This window comes from Trichechus manatus, unplaced genomic scaffold (genome assembly GCF_000243295.1).
Source record: "Trichechus manatus latirostris isolate Lorelei unplaced genomic scaffold, TriManLat1.0 scaffold00235, whole genome shotgun sequence".
NCBI lineage: Eukaryota > Metazoa > Chordata > Mammalia > Sirenia > Trichechidae > Trichechus > Trichechus manatus.
This window is the reverse complement of record NW_004444171.1, coordinates 324,330-341,476: the sequence shown is the minus strand read 5'-3', so window position 1 is coordinate 341,476 and position 17,147 is coordinate 324,330. Positions and strand designations below refer to the sequence as shown.

The following is a 17,147-nucleotide window of genomic DNA, read 5'->3' as shown; positions in this document are numbered from 1 at the left end:
AAATTCATTGATTGTTACATTCCTTGGAACTCTTATTTGCAGGAATTCTTTGTGTCTTGAGTGGAGGGTATATTCTTCCTAGTGTATCTTCTGTCAGATGTCTGTGGACATTGCCAACCTGGGGCCACTTTAAACAAAACCATTGCACTTGGATCTTTCAGATCACACAGGGGAGCATGAATGTGGGCTGCATACGCATTAAGAGAGCATGCATGAGACAGATTGCAACTTCTCAGGAAAACATTTCTTTTTCCCTCTGCACAGAGCTGAGGCCCAGCCAGGCATGTCTCCCTGCATTGGCCCTATGCAAGACAGGCTTTTTGGGAAAGCCAGGCTTCAGGAGTCTGATCTGATTCTCTACCTGGGGCCCTGGCCTTAGTCACTTGCCCCAGCTCGGCCAGGAGAGCACATGTCCAGGACCCAGGAACCAGCAGATGTTCCCAAGGCAGTCACCACATCAAGGCTCCCTACCCTCCCAGGATTCTGACTTTCACCTCATTTTTTGGCCTCTGGGAATTAATTTCACCCTCTTTCTTATACTTTTAAAAATATGTGTTTTATATGTTATCTAGGATTTTCCGGGGTTTTGTGGTTCTCAAGACAGCAGTCTTCCACATTCCCAGGAAAGGCATGGTCTCCTCATGTTCAAAGTGCACTCACCTTCTCCCATAAGTGGGAATGTGGAGCCACACATGCCTTTTACTTTTCAATCTCTATACATTTCCACGGTGTAGGGCCTTCCCAGGAACTCATGGGGCTACTGGTAGATGCCAGACAACATCCTTCTCTGCAGATTCAGAAAACAGCCTACATCCTGGCCATACCCCAGTGCCTGACAGAAACAGGAGCAGTGGGATCCAGCTGGCAGGATCTCAGCCTTGGAACAGAGAAACCACAAGAAGGATTTCCAGCGACAGGGTCAGAAACGTACGATGCAGGAGTAGTTAGGCTTGGGCAGAAAGCCACGTCCTTCACTCAACCACGTAATTTTCATTTTTGAGGCAAGCCCTGCTCTCTTCCTGAGAACCTCTGCCCCAGGACTCCTGTGTCATTTAAAAATAAACCACCAACAATAATAGCATCTAGAATATGGCCTCCCACCTCAAACTCCCATAAAGCCCCTTGACATGCGCCTTACAAAGCACTGCACGTGATATAGTCACTACCTGTTTACCTGAGGGATGTGGTGTGGTTCTAACTGTATCTCTGGTGTCTAAGACAGGGCCTGGACATACCACTAAAACTATTTTTGAATAAATAAACGCAAGAATAATTTTTCTGTTGGGACTTACCAGATTTGGAGACATCATCTGAGAATGAAATGCTTTATGGGGAAACACAGCTACCCAGAGTCATTCCCTACCGCTGAGAAAGTCTACAGGCAGGCCTCAAAGAGACCAAAAAGCCTTCTAGGGAGAAGTCACCCCCACAAGACACATACTCAACAGAATGCACTCTGTAATCCACACTAACTCTACAAGCAGGCCTTTTCCCATTTGTTCAGTGCTTAATAGGTTCAGAGTACTTCCACATTTATCTCATTCACTTCTTATAATGTGAGAGATAAGCAGGATACTACCCTTTTTTTCTTTTTTTTAACCAAAAATAATAAGGCTCTGAAATTTGTCCAGGGTAAACAAGGATGAAATAGAACAATGATTCACACCAACGTCTTTAGACTACAAGCACCTTGTCCATGGACTTCTAGAAAAACCAAAACCCACTGCCGTGGAGTTGATTCCAACTCATAGCAACCCCATAGGGTTTCCAAGGCTGTAAATCTTTATGGAAGCAGACTGCCACATCTTTCTCCCGTGGAGCCGCTGGTGGTTTCAAACCACCAACCTACTGGTTAGCAGTTGATCACTTTAACTACTGCACCACAGACTGTAATTCAAAATGAAGAGAACAGGATTTAGGAGAATGGGACCTGGGTTCCTAAGCCACCACTGATACTAACTGGCTGTATGATCTTGAATAAGGCACAGATTTTCTAAGGCTGAATTTCACTACCTATAAATGAGAGGGTGTGAACTGAGAGGCCTTACATACTCCTATGTCTGCAGGCAGCGGGTGACTCCCGTGCCAAATGGGGGTGTGGTCAGATGGAGAGCAAAGCCCTTCTATGGGGACAGCCCTTGCCCAGCTCCAGCAAATAGCTGCCATCTGGGAACATGGGCCCTGTGTTGCCAAGTCTTCACATTTTCCAAGAAATCTCCAATCTGGGAATTTATATGAACCTCTCATTTTTTTAAATATTGGCACTAATCAAACAAATCTCTTAATATGCTAAGATCCAAACAGGACACCTCCTCTGGCCAATTAGGTCTTGGGCTACCAGTCTGCCAAATTTGGAGAAGCAGAGTTCTCTGCTCTGTCCACTGTTCACTGGAATCCTCCCCAATTGCCCTCCGAGAACTCCTAGGACTAACTACTTCTGTTCTTATTTCACTCAGTATTCCATATTTTGAAGGACACAAACATTTATTTTGTATAAGATCCCTATGAGTCGGAATCGACTTGACAGCAATGGATTACATGGTCTGAGTTAAACATTTGTTTTTGTTGTTGTTAGCTGGACCCTGTGCCCAACTGGATGGGACTGTTGTGATCCATAGGGTTTTCACTGGCTGATTTTCAGAAGTAGACTGCCAGGTCTTTCTTCCTAGTCCATTTTAGTCTAGAAGCTCCTCTGAAATCTGTTCAGCATCATAGCATCATGCAAGTCTCCAATGACAGTTGGGTGGTGGCTGAGCAATGAAGTGCATTGGCTGGGAATAGAATATGAGTCTCCTGCATGGAAGGTGAGAGTTCTACCACTGAACTAGCAATTCCTCACAAACATAACATGTTGTTGTTGTTGTTGTTGTGTACTGCTTAGTCCATTCTGACTCGCAGAAACCCTATAGGACAGAGTAGGACCGTCCCATAGGGTTTCCTAAGCTGTAATCTTTACGGGAGCTGATCGCCAGGTCTTTTCTTCCATGGAGTCTCTGGTGGGTTTGAACCACCACTGTTTCAGTTAGCATCCAAGAATTTAACCACTGCGCCACCAAAAGATAACATAAATCCACATAAATCAACATTTAACCTAACTGATCCAATGTTTACTGAACATGTAGCAGCTGCTCCATGCCTGTATAAGCTTTCCCTTCTCCATGTGCCTGAAATTTTCTCTGCCACACACAAAATGCTGGTATACCTCAAAGATATTGTGGGTTCAGTTCTAGACTATCACAATGAAGCAAATATCGCAGTAAAGTGAGTCACGTGTTTTTTTTGGTTTCCCAGTGCATATAAAAGTTATGTTTATGAGTCAGAATTGACTGGACAGCAATGGGCTTTTGGTTTACACTATACTGTAGTCTATTAAGTGTGCGATAGCATTGTCTAAAAAAACAATGTACATACCTTAATCAAAAATACTTCATTGTTAAAAAATGCTAACCATCATCTGAGCCTTCAGCGAGTCGTAATCTTTTTGCTGGTAGAGGATCTTGCCTTGAGGTTGATGGCGGCTGACGGATCACGGTGGTGGCTGCTGAAGGTTGGAGCAGCTGTGGCAATTTCTTAAAATAAGATGACAGTGAAGTTTGCTGCATCAATTGACTTCTTCTTTCATGAAAGAGTTCTCTGTAGCCATGTGATGCTGTTTGATAGCATTTTACCCACAGTAGAACTTCTTTCAAAATTGGAGTCAGTTCTCTCAAACCCTGCTGCTGCTTTATCGACTAAGTTTATGTAATATTCTAAGTCCTTTGTTGTCATTTCAACAATGTTCACAGCATGTTCACCAGGAGTATATTCCATCTCAAGAAACTTTCTTTGCTCATCCATAAGAAGAAACTCCTCATCTGTTAAAGTTTTATCATGAGATTGCAGCAATTCAGTCACATCTTCAGGTTCCACTTCTAATTCTAGTTCTCTTGCTATTTCCAGCATATCTGCAGTTACTTCCTCCACTGAAGTCTTAAACCCCTCAAAGTTATCCATGAGGTTTGAAATCAACTTCTTCCAAATTCCTGTTAATGCTGATATCTGTTGATATTTTGACCTCCTCCTATGAACTGAAGATGTCAAGGATTTCATTTTCTTGGATCCACAATGAACACCCATGGAAACAGCAGTCAGGAGATCAAAAGATGCATTGCATTGGGTAAATCTGCCGCAAAATATCTCTTTAAAGTGTTGAAAAGCAAAGATGTCACCTGGAAGATTAAGGTGCGCCTGACCCAAGCCATGGTATTTTCAATCGCATCATATGCGTGCGAGAGCTGGACAATGAATAAGGAAGACGGAAGAAGAACTGACACCTTTGAATCGTGGTGTTGGCAAAGAATATTTAATATACCACGGACTGCCAAAAGAACAAACAAATCTGTCTTGGAAGAAGTACAACCAGAATGCTCCGTAGAAGCAAGGATGGCGAGACTATACCTTTTGGTTAGCAGCCAAACGCTTAACCAGTGTGCCACCAGGGCCCCTTTTTGGTGATAAGTTCTTTATTTTTGCTTATCTGAAACTATCTTTAGTTCAAACTCATTCCTGAAAGTCAGTTTTACTGGGTGTTTGTGTGTATCTATATATGTAGCTCTCTCTATATATAGATGTAGATACACACACACGATATAGATACACACAATATCTATATATATAGATACACACATATATGTGTGTATAATATATGTGTACATACATATATCAGATTAACACTTATTTTACGTTAAAGAGGATTAGAGTGGAATTGTAACACTACCCTTACTCAGGTCACATCCCTGATCCAATGTAAAGGGAGTTTCCCTGGGGTGTGGCCTGCACCACCTTTTATCTCTTGAAAGCAGTGCCCGGAGCAAAGCGTGTCCTCTGGATCAGGGTCCCTGCAGAGAGAAGCTCTTAGTCTGGGGGAACACTGATGAGAAGGCCGACAGAGAGAGAAAGCCTTCCCCTGGAGCTGATGCCCTGAATTTGGAGTTGTAGCCTACTGGACTGTGAGAGAATAAATTTCTCTTTGTTAAAGCCATCCACTTGTGGTATTTCTGTTATAGCAGCACTAGATGACTAAGACAGCATCTAAAATGGTGAATTCTTTCCAGAAGGTTTTCAATTTTCTTTGCCCAAATCCATCAGAGGAATCACTATCTATGGCAGCTACAGCCTTACAAAATGTATTTCTTAAATAATAAGACTTGAAAGTCAAAATTATTCCTTGATCCATGGGCTACAGAATGGATGTTGTGTCAGCAGGCATGAAAACGTTAATCTCCTCATACATCTCCATCAGAGCTCTTGGGTGACCAGGTGCATTGTCAATGAGCAGTAATATTTTGACAGGAATCTTTTTTTCTGAGCAGTAGGTCTCAACAGTGGGCTTAAAATATTCAGTAAACAGTGTTGTAAACAGATGTGCTGTCATCCAGGTTCTGTTGTTCCATTTATAGAGCACAGGCAGAGTAGATTTAGCATAAATTCTTAAGGGTCCTAGGATTTTCAGAACGGTAAATGAGCACTGGCTTCAACTTAAAGTCACCAGCTGCATTAGCCCCTAATAAGAGAGTCAGCCTGTCCTTTGAAGCTTTGAAGCCAGGCACTGACTTCTCCTCTCTAGCTATGAAAAGTTCTAGATGGCAACTTCTTCCAAAATAAGGCTGTTTCATCTATACTGAAAAATCTGTTGTTTAGTGTAACCACCTTCATCAATTATCTCAGCTTGATCTTCTGGATAACTTGCTGCAGCTTCTACATCAGCACTTGCTGCTTCACCTTGCACTTTTATGCTATGGAGACAGTTTCTTTCCTTAAACCTCATGAACCAACCTCCGCTAGCTTCAAACTTTTCTTCTGCAGCTTCCTCACCTCTCTCAGCCCTCACAGAACTGAAGAGAGTTACAGCCTTGCTCTGGGCTAGGCTTCAGCTTACGGGAACGTTGGGGCTGGTTTACTCTTCTATCCAGACCACTAAAACTTTCTCCATATCAGTAATAAGGCTGTTTTGTTTTCATCATTTGTGTGTTCACTGGAGTAGCACTTTGCATTTCCTTCAAGAACTTTTCCTTTGCATTCACAACTTGACTGTTTGGCAGAAGAGGCCTAGTTTTCGGCCTGTCTCGGCTTTCTGCGTGCCTTCCTCACTAAGCTTAATCCTTTCTAGCTTTTTGATTTAAAGTGAGAGACAAGTGACTCTTCCTTTCACTTGAACACTTAGAGGCCATTGCAGGGTTATTAACTGGCCTAATTTCAATATTGTTGTGTCTCAGGGAATAGGGAGGCCTAAGGAGAGGGACAGAGACGGGGAAACAGCGGGTTGGTGGAGCAGTCAGAACACACACAAGATTCATCGATTAAGTTTGCCGTCTTACATGGGCACGGTTTGTGGTGGCCCAAAACAATTACAATAATAAACCAAAGATCACTGATCACAGATCACCACAACAGATATAACAGTAATGAAAAAGTCTGAAATATTGCGAGAACTACCAAAATATGACACAGGGACACAAAGTGAGCAGATGCTATTGGAAAAATGACACCTATAGACTTGCTCAACCCAGAGTTGCCACAAACCTTCAATTTGTAAAAAGCGCAGTATCTGCAAAGCACAATAAAATGAGGTATGCCTGTACACACTCCATTAGCCTATGATCATGAAGAGGCTGGGGTATATTCTGAAGCGCGTACAATTTTTCAGAGTCTGACAAAATAGAACTCTAATCCTGGCTCTACCATTTAACAGGTCTATGACCTTGCTTCAGTTTCTTAACTTTTTTAAACCTTAGTTTTCTTTAATTTAAAATAAAGAAAATACCACCAACTCATCAGTCTGTTGTGTAAACTACAAAAAAAAAAAGTTATTAAAAATACAGGCACTGGATACATATTAGTTTCTTTCTCCCTATTACAAAAGGTCAAACATCTATGGCACTAATTCTATCCTGCTTACAGATACGATATCACGTGAAACACGTAAATGAGCAGTCATTGAAGTTATGTTTCCCCCACCTGTGTTAGGGAAATATCCGGATGGTCCAGAGAAACCATATGGACTCCCAATCTTTTATTATTATTGCTTAAATGGTTTCAGAGAGAAAGGCAAAAACTGAGATGTCCCAAATCTGGAGGTGCTTACTCAGAACCCAAACAAACTTATAGGTCAGCAACAGCACATGCATTAGGCTGACTGACAGCAAAGAGCGTGAACTTCACACAGGTTGATTCATTCTACTTTGCAAAGGCAGATAATAACAGTATTGTTTCTGGCTAAGTTAACATCAGCCAAAAGAATATCATTAGACGAAACATATGAATAATCATGTCTTTCCCTTACTGACACTTACTCATAATTGCAATAGAGTTCTATCTAGACAGAGCTTTGGATTCCAAATTTCATGCAGGGTTGTTTTTCACTAATACAATTTTAGATAATGAGATTTCACATGGAATTCACCACAGTCTGGATAATAAAGCCTTGAGAGTTTGGTTTAACTCAGTGGTCCCAAGTCATTTTCCCTACTAGTATCTGTTTCATCAGCTCCTGCTCCATAGTTCTCCTGCTTTGAAAGATAATCCAGCAAGCAGCATTTATTAATAATTAATCATCTCTTTTTCTTCAAAGGCGTATACGATTGCCAATCAGAGCTCCTGATCAGCTGCGAAAACCAATACGGACACAATGAACTGACATCCCAACCAAAAGGGAAGAAATGTGAAGTTTTAGTGATCCCATATGGCCTTCTTGGGGAGTTGCACAAACTCCATTAGGTTCTATAAAGCACTGAAACAACCTGGCCGACTCCATTTCTACCTTCACAGTCCTCCAGGGGACCAGGATCCCCGTGATGGGAATAACTTATTTTGTTACTCAAAATGGAATGATTTTTTTTGATGGATAAATTTTAAATATGATACACTGCTGGACTATATGGTAGTTATCAGGGGCGAGTGAAACTCAGAAATGCTAAACTGCTCAATGGAGCCCCTCACTGTCATCTTTCAGTCGTCTATTATGGAAGGACCATTAACATAAGTCATTCAACCACTCCTCAAGTGGCATTCAGCATGGAATAGACAGACGCAGAATTAGAAGGGTCTGATGGGTGCGGGCACTTAATTACGTTTCTCTGGTAGTTTATTACCAATTGCCCTGTACCTTCTTTATAAACTCTTTTTTCCAATCATACTTACCAATACAGCCTTTCTCCCACCATATTCCTTATATCTACTTAGGCCCATTTCTACAAGGTCAACTGTGGTTGGTCATTCCCACCCTAGGAAGCAGACAGTGGATGAAAATACCACTCATTTATATTTTTTAAAAAAATGTATAAGCCAGGCTTCCTTATTCAAAGTTGGATGTCTGCTGGTATAAGTTGAAGTGCAACTGGTATAATTTGAGAGGCAGTGGAGAAAATGTCACCTTTAACTATGTTTTTCATTTGGATGTACAATCTAAATTGCAGACATTCCTGGAGAAATCAGGATACTACTCTACTTATTATCGGCACCTTAATGGTACTGCATTGAATCAGTGAGGTCTTCCAGTGGCACCTGGCTGGGACCAACAAGGCTATAAGGAGCGGAGTTTTGATAAAGAACAGGAGTATGGAGAGGAGGTGGGCAGGTTTAGAAGAAGGAGGAAATTGGGCAGAAAGGGCATCGAGAGGACAGGTGCCCAGGAAAGGGAACTATAGGAAGACAGGGTGAAGTTGCCTCTGGCCACAGCCTGCTCCCCCAGAACCAGGTGTCCTGTGCATTACAGGGGCTTCTCACTGCAGATACCCACGATGAGTCTCCACCTTCCATCAGAGTCATTTCTTCTCTCAGGATGTAGAGACATTGATGGTTTCCAAGAGAAATGAAGCACCAGGGGCTCTGCAAGACTGTTTAAGGGACCTGCGCCTCACCAGGAAAGAGCACCCCCAGGAAAGAGGCTGAGGCACAACCAGGCTGGTCTGAACCATTCCCTCCCACCTTCTGCCTCCATGCTACTGTAAACAGTGCTCCATCATGACCCTGTAGTACCACAATCTCCATTTGAATTACACTTTCTGCAAAGAAGCTCAAAGTACTCCAGACAGAAAGCACTTTCTTTTTCTGTTTTCTATTACTTTGAAACAGTGAACTATGCAAACTACAGACTACAGTTTATCTCTCTCTAAAACCTGGAAAGCCCAGAGCATATATTTTTACAACCACTGTGCCCTGACTCTCACAACAAATCTCCGGGACTACAACCCACAAACCCCTTGGACATAGCTAACCCCAAGTCCTTCTACATTTTTTCTTCCAACATCCCCACCAACAAAGGGTTGGATCCCGTTTTGTATACTGAGGGAAACAAAAATGCAGACATCAAAGACGTGCACTACGTAACACACTAAATTAGTGGAATGCCTAGAAATTTGTTTGATGAAATACAGTAATACCTTCATGTAGCTGCACATAGCATATGAGTAGGTATGTACCTAAAAATGTATAGCAACTTTGCAACATTAATGCATACTTGTGTATCCTAACATCCAGTAATTGTTGGATGAAAGTTAAGAATGAAATGTCATTTGACGATAAAGGATGCACTTAATACTCTAAAAATAGTTTTACTGGTATCTTGATTTTTCCTAAAATTGTAATCTTTCCAATGCCGTTTTTCTTGCTATCATCTCTCATCCACAGAGTTTGAAAACACATGCTACCTACCGACTACCAGTTTTTGAAAACAGGAATCAAATACGAGATCTCCTCCTCCACACCCAAGGCAGCTTTATGGCTTCTAGCACTGAGCAATGAATTACTAAAACAGAAGTTTCAATTCTTCTCTCTCCCTGCCCCATCTATACCGTGTGTTCTTGGGTAGATTAATGATCATACTGTGATGTGTTTGGGCTCTTTAGATAAAAATGCTAATAATTCCTCAGTCTACCTCATGGGACAGTTTCAAGAAATGACTCATGAAACTATAAACAGTGCGAACTACAAATGCTGTTACTTAAAAACCAACTGCTTCTCTTTGACCTTACTGTTGCTCTCAGTTGTTGTCAAGTCGATTCTGACTGACAACAACCTCATGTGTGTTAGAGTAGACCTGCTCCATAAGGTCTTCAAGGCTGTCTTCTGAGGTGCCTCTGGGTGCGTTCAAACTTGCCAATTTTTTGGCCAACAGTCAAGCATGCACTTAACTGTTTGTGCCACCCAGTTAAGCCATCCTTTTGACCTTATAACAGATTTTCTTACATCCCCAAAACACTCAAGATAATTGCTTTGTTGGGTCCACATCTAACAACCCCATCCCAGGCCAAAATGGAATGCCCCTCCCCTAGGCTCCTCTAGCACCCATGGCACCTCTGCCTGGGCACCTCTGCCTAAGCACTTCCTGTGCTGCACTCAAGTTATCTGGAGAGGTATCTTCCTGGTACCCAGTAGACAGGACACATTTTGAGGACAGGGTTCTTGTCTTAGTCGTGCAGAATTGCCAGGGCCTGGTTCCTATGAAGCTTTCATCAAAGTTTGCTTTGTTTCTCCAAAGGGCTGAAGTGAAGAAACTGTAAGTAATTAAATAACTTATCTGTCCCCATGGAATCCCTGGGTGGTGCAAATGGTTAACGCAATTGGCTGCTAACCTAAAGGTTGAAGGTTCAAATCCAACCAGAGCAGCCTTGAAGAAAGGCCTGGCAATCTGCTTCCGAAAATATCAGCCACTCACTGGAGTAGGGGAGGAAATGATTATCCATCATATTCTTGTACCCAGTACTTGCTCTTCATATATGATCAATTTTGAGCTTAAAAAAAAAATTACATTTTTGGAATAACCAAGTTTTAGTTTTTTATTCCTGTTATCAGTGGGCCACATTGAGAACTCACAGAATAAAGGAAAGGCATGATTCTAGGAAGTCAAATTTCTGGATGGGAGAAAGAATACACTTTTTTAGGGAGGGCTAGAGCCCTGGTGGAAACCCTGGTGGCGTAGTGGTTAAGAGCTACAGCTGCTAACCAAAAGGTTGGCAGTTTGAATCTACCAGGTGCTCCTTGGAAATCCCACGAGCCAGTTCTACTCTGTCCTATAGGGTCACTGTAAGTCGGAATTTACTCCACAGCAACGGGTAGAGCCCTGGTGGTGCGGTGGTTGAGAGCTTGGCTGCTGGCCAGGGGGTTGGCGGTTCGAGTCCGCTGGCCACTTCTTGGGGGCCCTGCGGGGAGGTTCTTCTCTCTCCTGTGGGGTTGCTGTGGGTCGGAGTTGACTTGACCACAGCGGGTTTGGTTTTTTTGGTACTGACCACAGCAAAATTCAACTGAGAGGCCCATGAAAGTAAAAATCAAATTTATTTTGTTTATTCTTTGGAAAGAGCAATATAAAGCTTAGAGAGGCTGCATGCTCTAGTTAATAGAGTTTTGGATTTTGGGTGTGAATCCTGATTCTTCAGCATTTTAGTTGTGTGACTGTGGGCTACTCTGTTTCCATTTCAGTTAAATTCTATTTAGCTCATAGGATTGTGTGTTGGTTCGCTATTGCTGTGTAATAAAAGCGACAAAATCTAGGATGCCAGGGTAGCTCAGTCAGCAGGACATCAGATTTTAATGAGGGTCCAGGTTCAAGTCCTTGTTTGGGCATGTTTGGCGGGGAGACAGCTGATGGAAGCTACAGTAAATTTGTTCTCTGAGAGTCTCCTCCTTCTTCTAGAGTTAGAGGGCTAGCCCAAGCATGTTCTTTCTCAGGGCATAGCAGAAGCAAGAGGGCAAGCTCAACTGTGAAAGTGCGTTTCAAGTTTCTGCTTGCATCACATCTAGTAACATCCCATTGGCCAAAGCATGTCATGTGACTGAGACCAAAGTCAAGTGGAGGGGAAGTACAACCTGCCCAACATGAAGCCAAAGCAGCCACCTGGAATGAAAGCTCCATGAAGGCAGGAACTCTGTTTTGCTCACTGCTGTATCTTCTGTGTCCAGAGCGGTGCCTGTGCCCGGCACATAGTAGATATTTTGCCAGACTATATGAAGAAGAATAGAGCATCAGGATTGGAGGAAGACTCAATAACAACCTGAGAGACACAGATGATATAACCTTGCTTGCCAAAAATGAAGACGACTTGAAGCACTTACTGATGAAGGTCAAAAATTACAGCCTTCGGTATGGATTATGTCTGACCACGAAGAAAATAAAAATCCTCGTAACTGGACTGATAAACAACATCATGATGAATGGCAAAGAAACTGAAGTTGTCAATGATTTCATTCTACTTGGATCAACAATCAATGTCTGTGGAAGCATCAGTGAAGAAATCAAATGATGTACTGCATTGGACAAATCTGCTGCAAAAGACCTCTTAAAAAGTTTTAAAAGTAAAGATATCACTTTAATGACTAAGGTGAGCCTGAACCAAGCCATGGTCTTTTCAATTGCCTCATATGCATGTGAAAGCTGGATAATGAAAAAGGAAGACAGAAGAAGAATTGATGCATTTGAACTGTGGTGTTAGTGAAGGATACTGAATATACCGCAGACCCTCAAAAGAACAGTCTTAGAAAAAATACAACCAGAGTGCTCCTCAGAAGCAAGGAAGGTGACTTCAGCTTGCTTACTTTGCATGTGTCATCAGGAAAGACCAACTGCGAGAAAAGGACATCACATTTGTTTAGTCAGCGAAAACATGGGAAACCCTTAATGAGATGGATAGTCATAATAGCCACACAATGGACTCAAATATACTGCTATGGATTGAATTGTGTCCCCCCCTCCTCCCAAAATATGTGTTGTAAATCCTAAACCCCTATGTGGATATAATCTCATTTAGGAATAAGACTTTCTTTGATATGTTAGTGAGACCATATCAATGTACCCACTAACCCGCTACCCTCAAGTCAATTCTGACTCATGACGGCCCTGTGGGACAGAGTGGAGCTGCCTTGTAGGGTTTCTGGGAGGCGCCTGGTGGATATGAGCTGCTGACCTTTTGGCTGGCAGCCGTAGCTCTTGACCACTGCGCCAGTGGGGTTTCCATATCAATGTAGGGTGTGTCTTAAACCAGTCACCCTTGATATATAAAAAGAGCAGATGAGACACAGAGAAGGACGCACAGAGGGGAAGATACACGCCACATGAAGATCGCCAAGGAACTGAGGAATAGAAGCTAAAAAGAGACAAGGACCTTCCCTCAGAGCCAACAGAAAGAAAGCCTTCCCCTAGAGCCAGTGCCCTGAATTTGGACTTCTAGCCTCCTAAGACGTGAGAAAATAAATTTGTTTGTTAAAGTAAAAAATAAAATAAAATAAAATCAGCCACCAAAAACCCCATAGAACAGTTTTACTCTGACACACTTGGGGTCACCATGAGTTGGGGTCGACTTGATGGCTCTACTCTGGGAATCAAGATATTAGAGCCTGGATAAGCCTTAGGTATAGGTGGTCCAACTCCCTTACATTACAGGTAAGAAAAAAAGGAACCCAGAGGGAGATGTGTTTTTTTCACTCACACAGCTGGTTAGTGGTAAAGCCAGAATGTTGTTGCTCTGTGCCCTTGAGTCGGTTCCGACTCAAAGTGACCCCATGGGACAAAGTAGAACTGCCCCATAGGGTTTCCAAGGAGCAGTTGGTAGATTTGAACTGCTAACCTTTTGGTTAGCAGGCAAGCTCTTAACCACTACACCACCAGGGCTCCAAAGCCAGAATGGAAACCCATAATTCCTGACTCAGTCTCAGCATTCTTTCCACTCCATACATCATTCATATTCCTGCACTTTCTGACTTTATATCTCTACTACATTTGGTAATTCCTTCTCAACACACACAGGGCCATGGAACCAGCAGGACTCAGGATCTCTATAGGATCCCAGCAGTATACCCCAGGACTGGGCCTTCCATGCTTTGGGACTCTCCGTTCCCAGGATTCCCGCTGTAGTCGGAGAAGGAAATCGCCAGCATGCTATGTCATGGGCTAACATAGGCAGGCCACGGGCTGCAACTACCTCACTGAGTTTGGAACGACTTACCAGCAATTCCCCCTCAGCCCACTAGTGGGGAGGCAGGGCCTTCAGATTAGGCATTTCCACCCAAATCAGGGCCTCAGTGGGACTGGGGCTTTGTTTCAAGGAGGATAAAGGCATGGGCTCTGAAGCAGAACTGCTTAGTATGACATGAGTCTACTACTTAATGGCTGTGCTGCCTTGAAGAAGTTACTTAGACATTCCATGCCTCAGTTTCCTCCCCTCCATAAAACGGAGATCAGAGATAATCTACTGTATGGAATGACAAGAGGTTTAACTCAACCTGGTGCCTAACACACAGTAGGTATTCAGGAGGTGGCGGTGCCATTAATATTATTATATCTACTTATCTGAAATAAAACCATGTTTAAGCATAAATGGGACTTCTATGCCAACCATTATATATTTTGGCACCCAATAAGCAAAAGTTTTCATTTTTTCTTTCAATTTTTAGAATATTTCCATGACGTCCTGAACACCTAATCTAGGGAAATGGCTTATTTATATGAATAGTCTCTCTTAATTAGCTATTAGCTGAAGAATATATCCCAAATGGCACCGTAAATTACCGTGTTTGAAAACAGGGTAAGCATTTCCCTGGTAACACTTGTAAATTGGAAACAGTAAATTAATGTTAAAAGTACAGTGGATGAGTGTTTGACAGTGCCACGAACTTCATTCATCCTAATGAAACTTTTTTACAGGTAATATCAAATCAAATAATATGGATTAGCAACCTTGCTTTAAAAGATTATCTCTGCACTGAAAAAGCGAGGTCTTGTTACAGGGGCCCAGTCTCTGCCTCTGACAACCAGAGAGCACTTCTTTAAAGAGGGGTGAACACACATATCCACGCTCCCGTTCCCGGAACATGCAAACGTGCCCTGGCTGGCGCTTGCCTCTTACCACGAACTCCTCCAGAGTCTGGTAGGTCTTGCCCCGGAACTCACAATAGTTCTTCCTCTCCTTGCACTGCGGGCAGCACTGGCTCGTGTCGACGTGGATGCAGCGCGGGTGCAGCCGCGGGCACTCAGGCTGCGCGCACAGAGGCCCCTCCTCGGTGCACAGACACGGGCAGGCCGAGGGGCCCGGCGCGAACTTCTCCCCGATGGCGTACACGAAGCCGCTCTCGTCCACGCAGCCTTTGCCGCGGTAGTCCGGGTATGCGTACTCCTCTGGAGGCTCTGGAGTGGGTGAGAGTTCCGGGCTCGCCGCGTCCTGGGCCAAGGCAGCGGCGGCGGCCGGGGGCTCCACCTGCGGGGTGTCCCCGCGGGGCCGGAACTGTAGGTCCCCGGCCTTGGCACCCCCGCCCTGGGAGGCCCAGGCCTGCTTCTGCTTGCTCCACGCTTCCCTACCGGCGAGCCCGCGGCCGCCCTTGTTCTTCCAGTCCCGACCGCTGCCTCCCTCGTCCCTCGCGGGGCGCCCGAGCTCGCTCACCCGCCCCGGGCTGTCCCGAGACGCGTGCTCGCGCTTCTCCTGGCCCTGCTGCTCAGGTGCCTGGGCCAGCTTCTCCAGAGGAATGCTTGGACTGCACAGAGCCACCATCAGGCAGCAGGTGACCAGAAGGGAACTGGAGAGCGCGCCAACTGCCATCGCCGTGGAACTGGGCATCCCCTACCACGTCCTGGCGGGCGGGCGGGCGGGGAGCGCTGCGGAGAGGCGAGTCGCATTCACAGCCTGGGGATGCGCCGCCGCCAGCCGGGAGCCGCTGTCCCTGCTGAAAGAACAACACCAAAACTGAGCCCCAGGGTCCACGCGCTCCGCGGCCCGCCACGGCCCGGCACCCTGGCCCAGCGCTGCTAGGCTCTGGCCTCGCTCTAGATTAAAGATCTGGACCCCTGGGAGTGGGGACATGCCCATCATGGAGCACACAGTTTTCTTAGAGGATCAAAAACTGTGCATGGGTTTACAGAAGTCAAGTCTAAGGAAAACACCTAACAACAGTATTTCCTTCTGTCATTAGTACTATTTTAGACGGTCCAGGGTGGCTGCATGGCCATGGGGGATGCAGACCAGCAGTGGCTCCCGAACGATAGCTGGGCCCGCGCTCCTTATAGAGCTCAGATAAGAGCCACATAATTCAGGCACATGGGTGCCCCTCCCTAGCTTCTGGCCTCACTGGGTTCTCAAAGGTTATTAAACTGTGAATTCCGCAGTGGAGTTAGAGAAAGACGAATGTGTGGGGGAGATACAAGGGAACCCTACCTCTCTTGCTTTAGAGGATTATTTGGGGAAAAAAGGGGGAGGGGGATGAGAGGAAAAATACAAAGCTTCTCCTAGGATCCCGTGATTCATTTTCAACAACTTTTTTAATGCCTTTCGCCAAGGCAGCAGATGCCTCCCTCCTCACCTCTTCCCCAACCTTTGCTGCCCAGGAGGATGCCTGGGCCCTTCCCCAGGCGGCCTGGTGGGGGCCCCTGGAGGATTTGGCTGTGCCATCGGCCACCGGCACCCGGTCCGCCGCTCAGCGATTCGGGGCGATGCAGCGAACCACAGCGCTCAGTACTGGAGTTGATTTTACCCCGGAGGGGGTCGTGGCATTGGAGGAAACATGCCCAGGGCAGCACCGAGAGGTGTGTGTGTGGGGAGGAGTGGTTGGGGATCAAGGGTGCGGGATACCGGCGAGCTCCACTCACTCTCCTGGCCTCCCACGGCCCTCTGGATCCCAAAGTTTCTGACCCCAAAGGGGCAGTAAGAGCCCAAGACACAGCAGGGTGTGCGGGCAATCTAGCCTCTTTTCCCTTCATCTTGGGTAAAATGTGTTCAACACTCTGGCGCCTGCCAGGGCTTCTCTGTTCCCCCCCTTCCGATTCCCCATTAGAGCTCGGGTCTTCCCCGCCTTCTGCTGACCCCCAGCCCAGGGCCAGCAAACCTCAGCTCCTGGAGAATCCACCCGTATTTACAAACTTGGTGCGGGGGGGTGGGGGAGCTTCCTCACTCCCGAGCAGATGGGCGGCGAAACGGTGCCGGGGAGCGTCCCAGCGCGCACTACGCGGACACCCAACATCCACCCTCACTCCTGCGGGCGTCACCCAGCGCAGCCTACATACGTGAGCTCAGAGCGCAGACGAGACGCCGGAATCCTGGCGGGCGCGGGGGCAGAAGCGGCGGGCGCGGCCCCGGGGCGCCCGCGCCCATCCTCTGGCCGGGGCGGGGACTGCGCGGTACGGGCCGCGGAGA

The 17,147-nt window shown here is 45.4% G+C and overlaps 1 protein-coding gene across 1 annotated transcript in view; it reads right to left on the bottom strand.

Annotated features, from left to right (window-relative positions):
* Positions 1-15,681, bottom strand: part of VWC2 (von Willebrand factor C domain containing 2) — a 214,625-nt gene extending 198,944 nt beyond the window's left edge. The window contains exon 1 of the mRNA XM_004389143.1: positions 14,874-15,681. Coding sequence (XP_004389200.1) covers positions 14,874-15,578 — 705 coding nt within the window. The 5' untranslated portion in view covers positions 15,579-15,681. The remainder of the gene's footprint in view (positions 1-14,873) is intronic.
* Between the last annotated feature and the right edge of the window lie 1,466 nt (positions 15,682-17,147).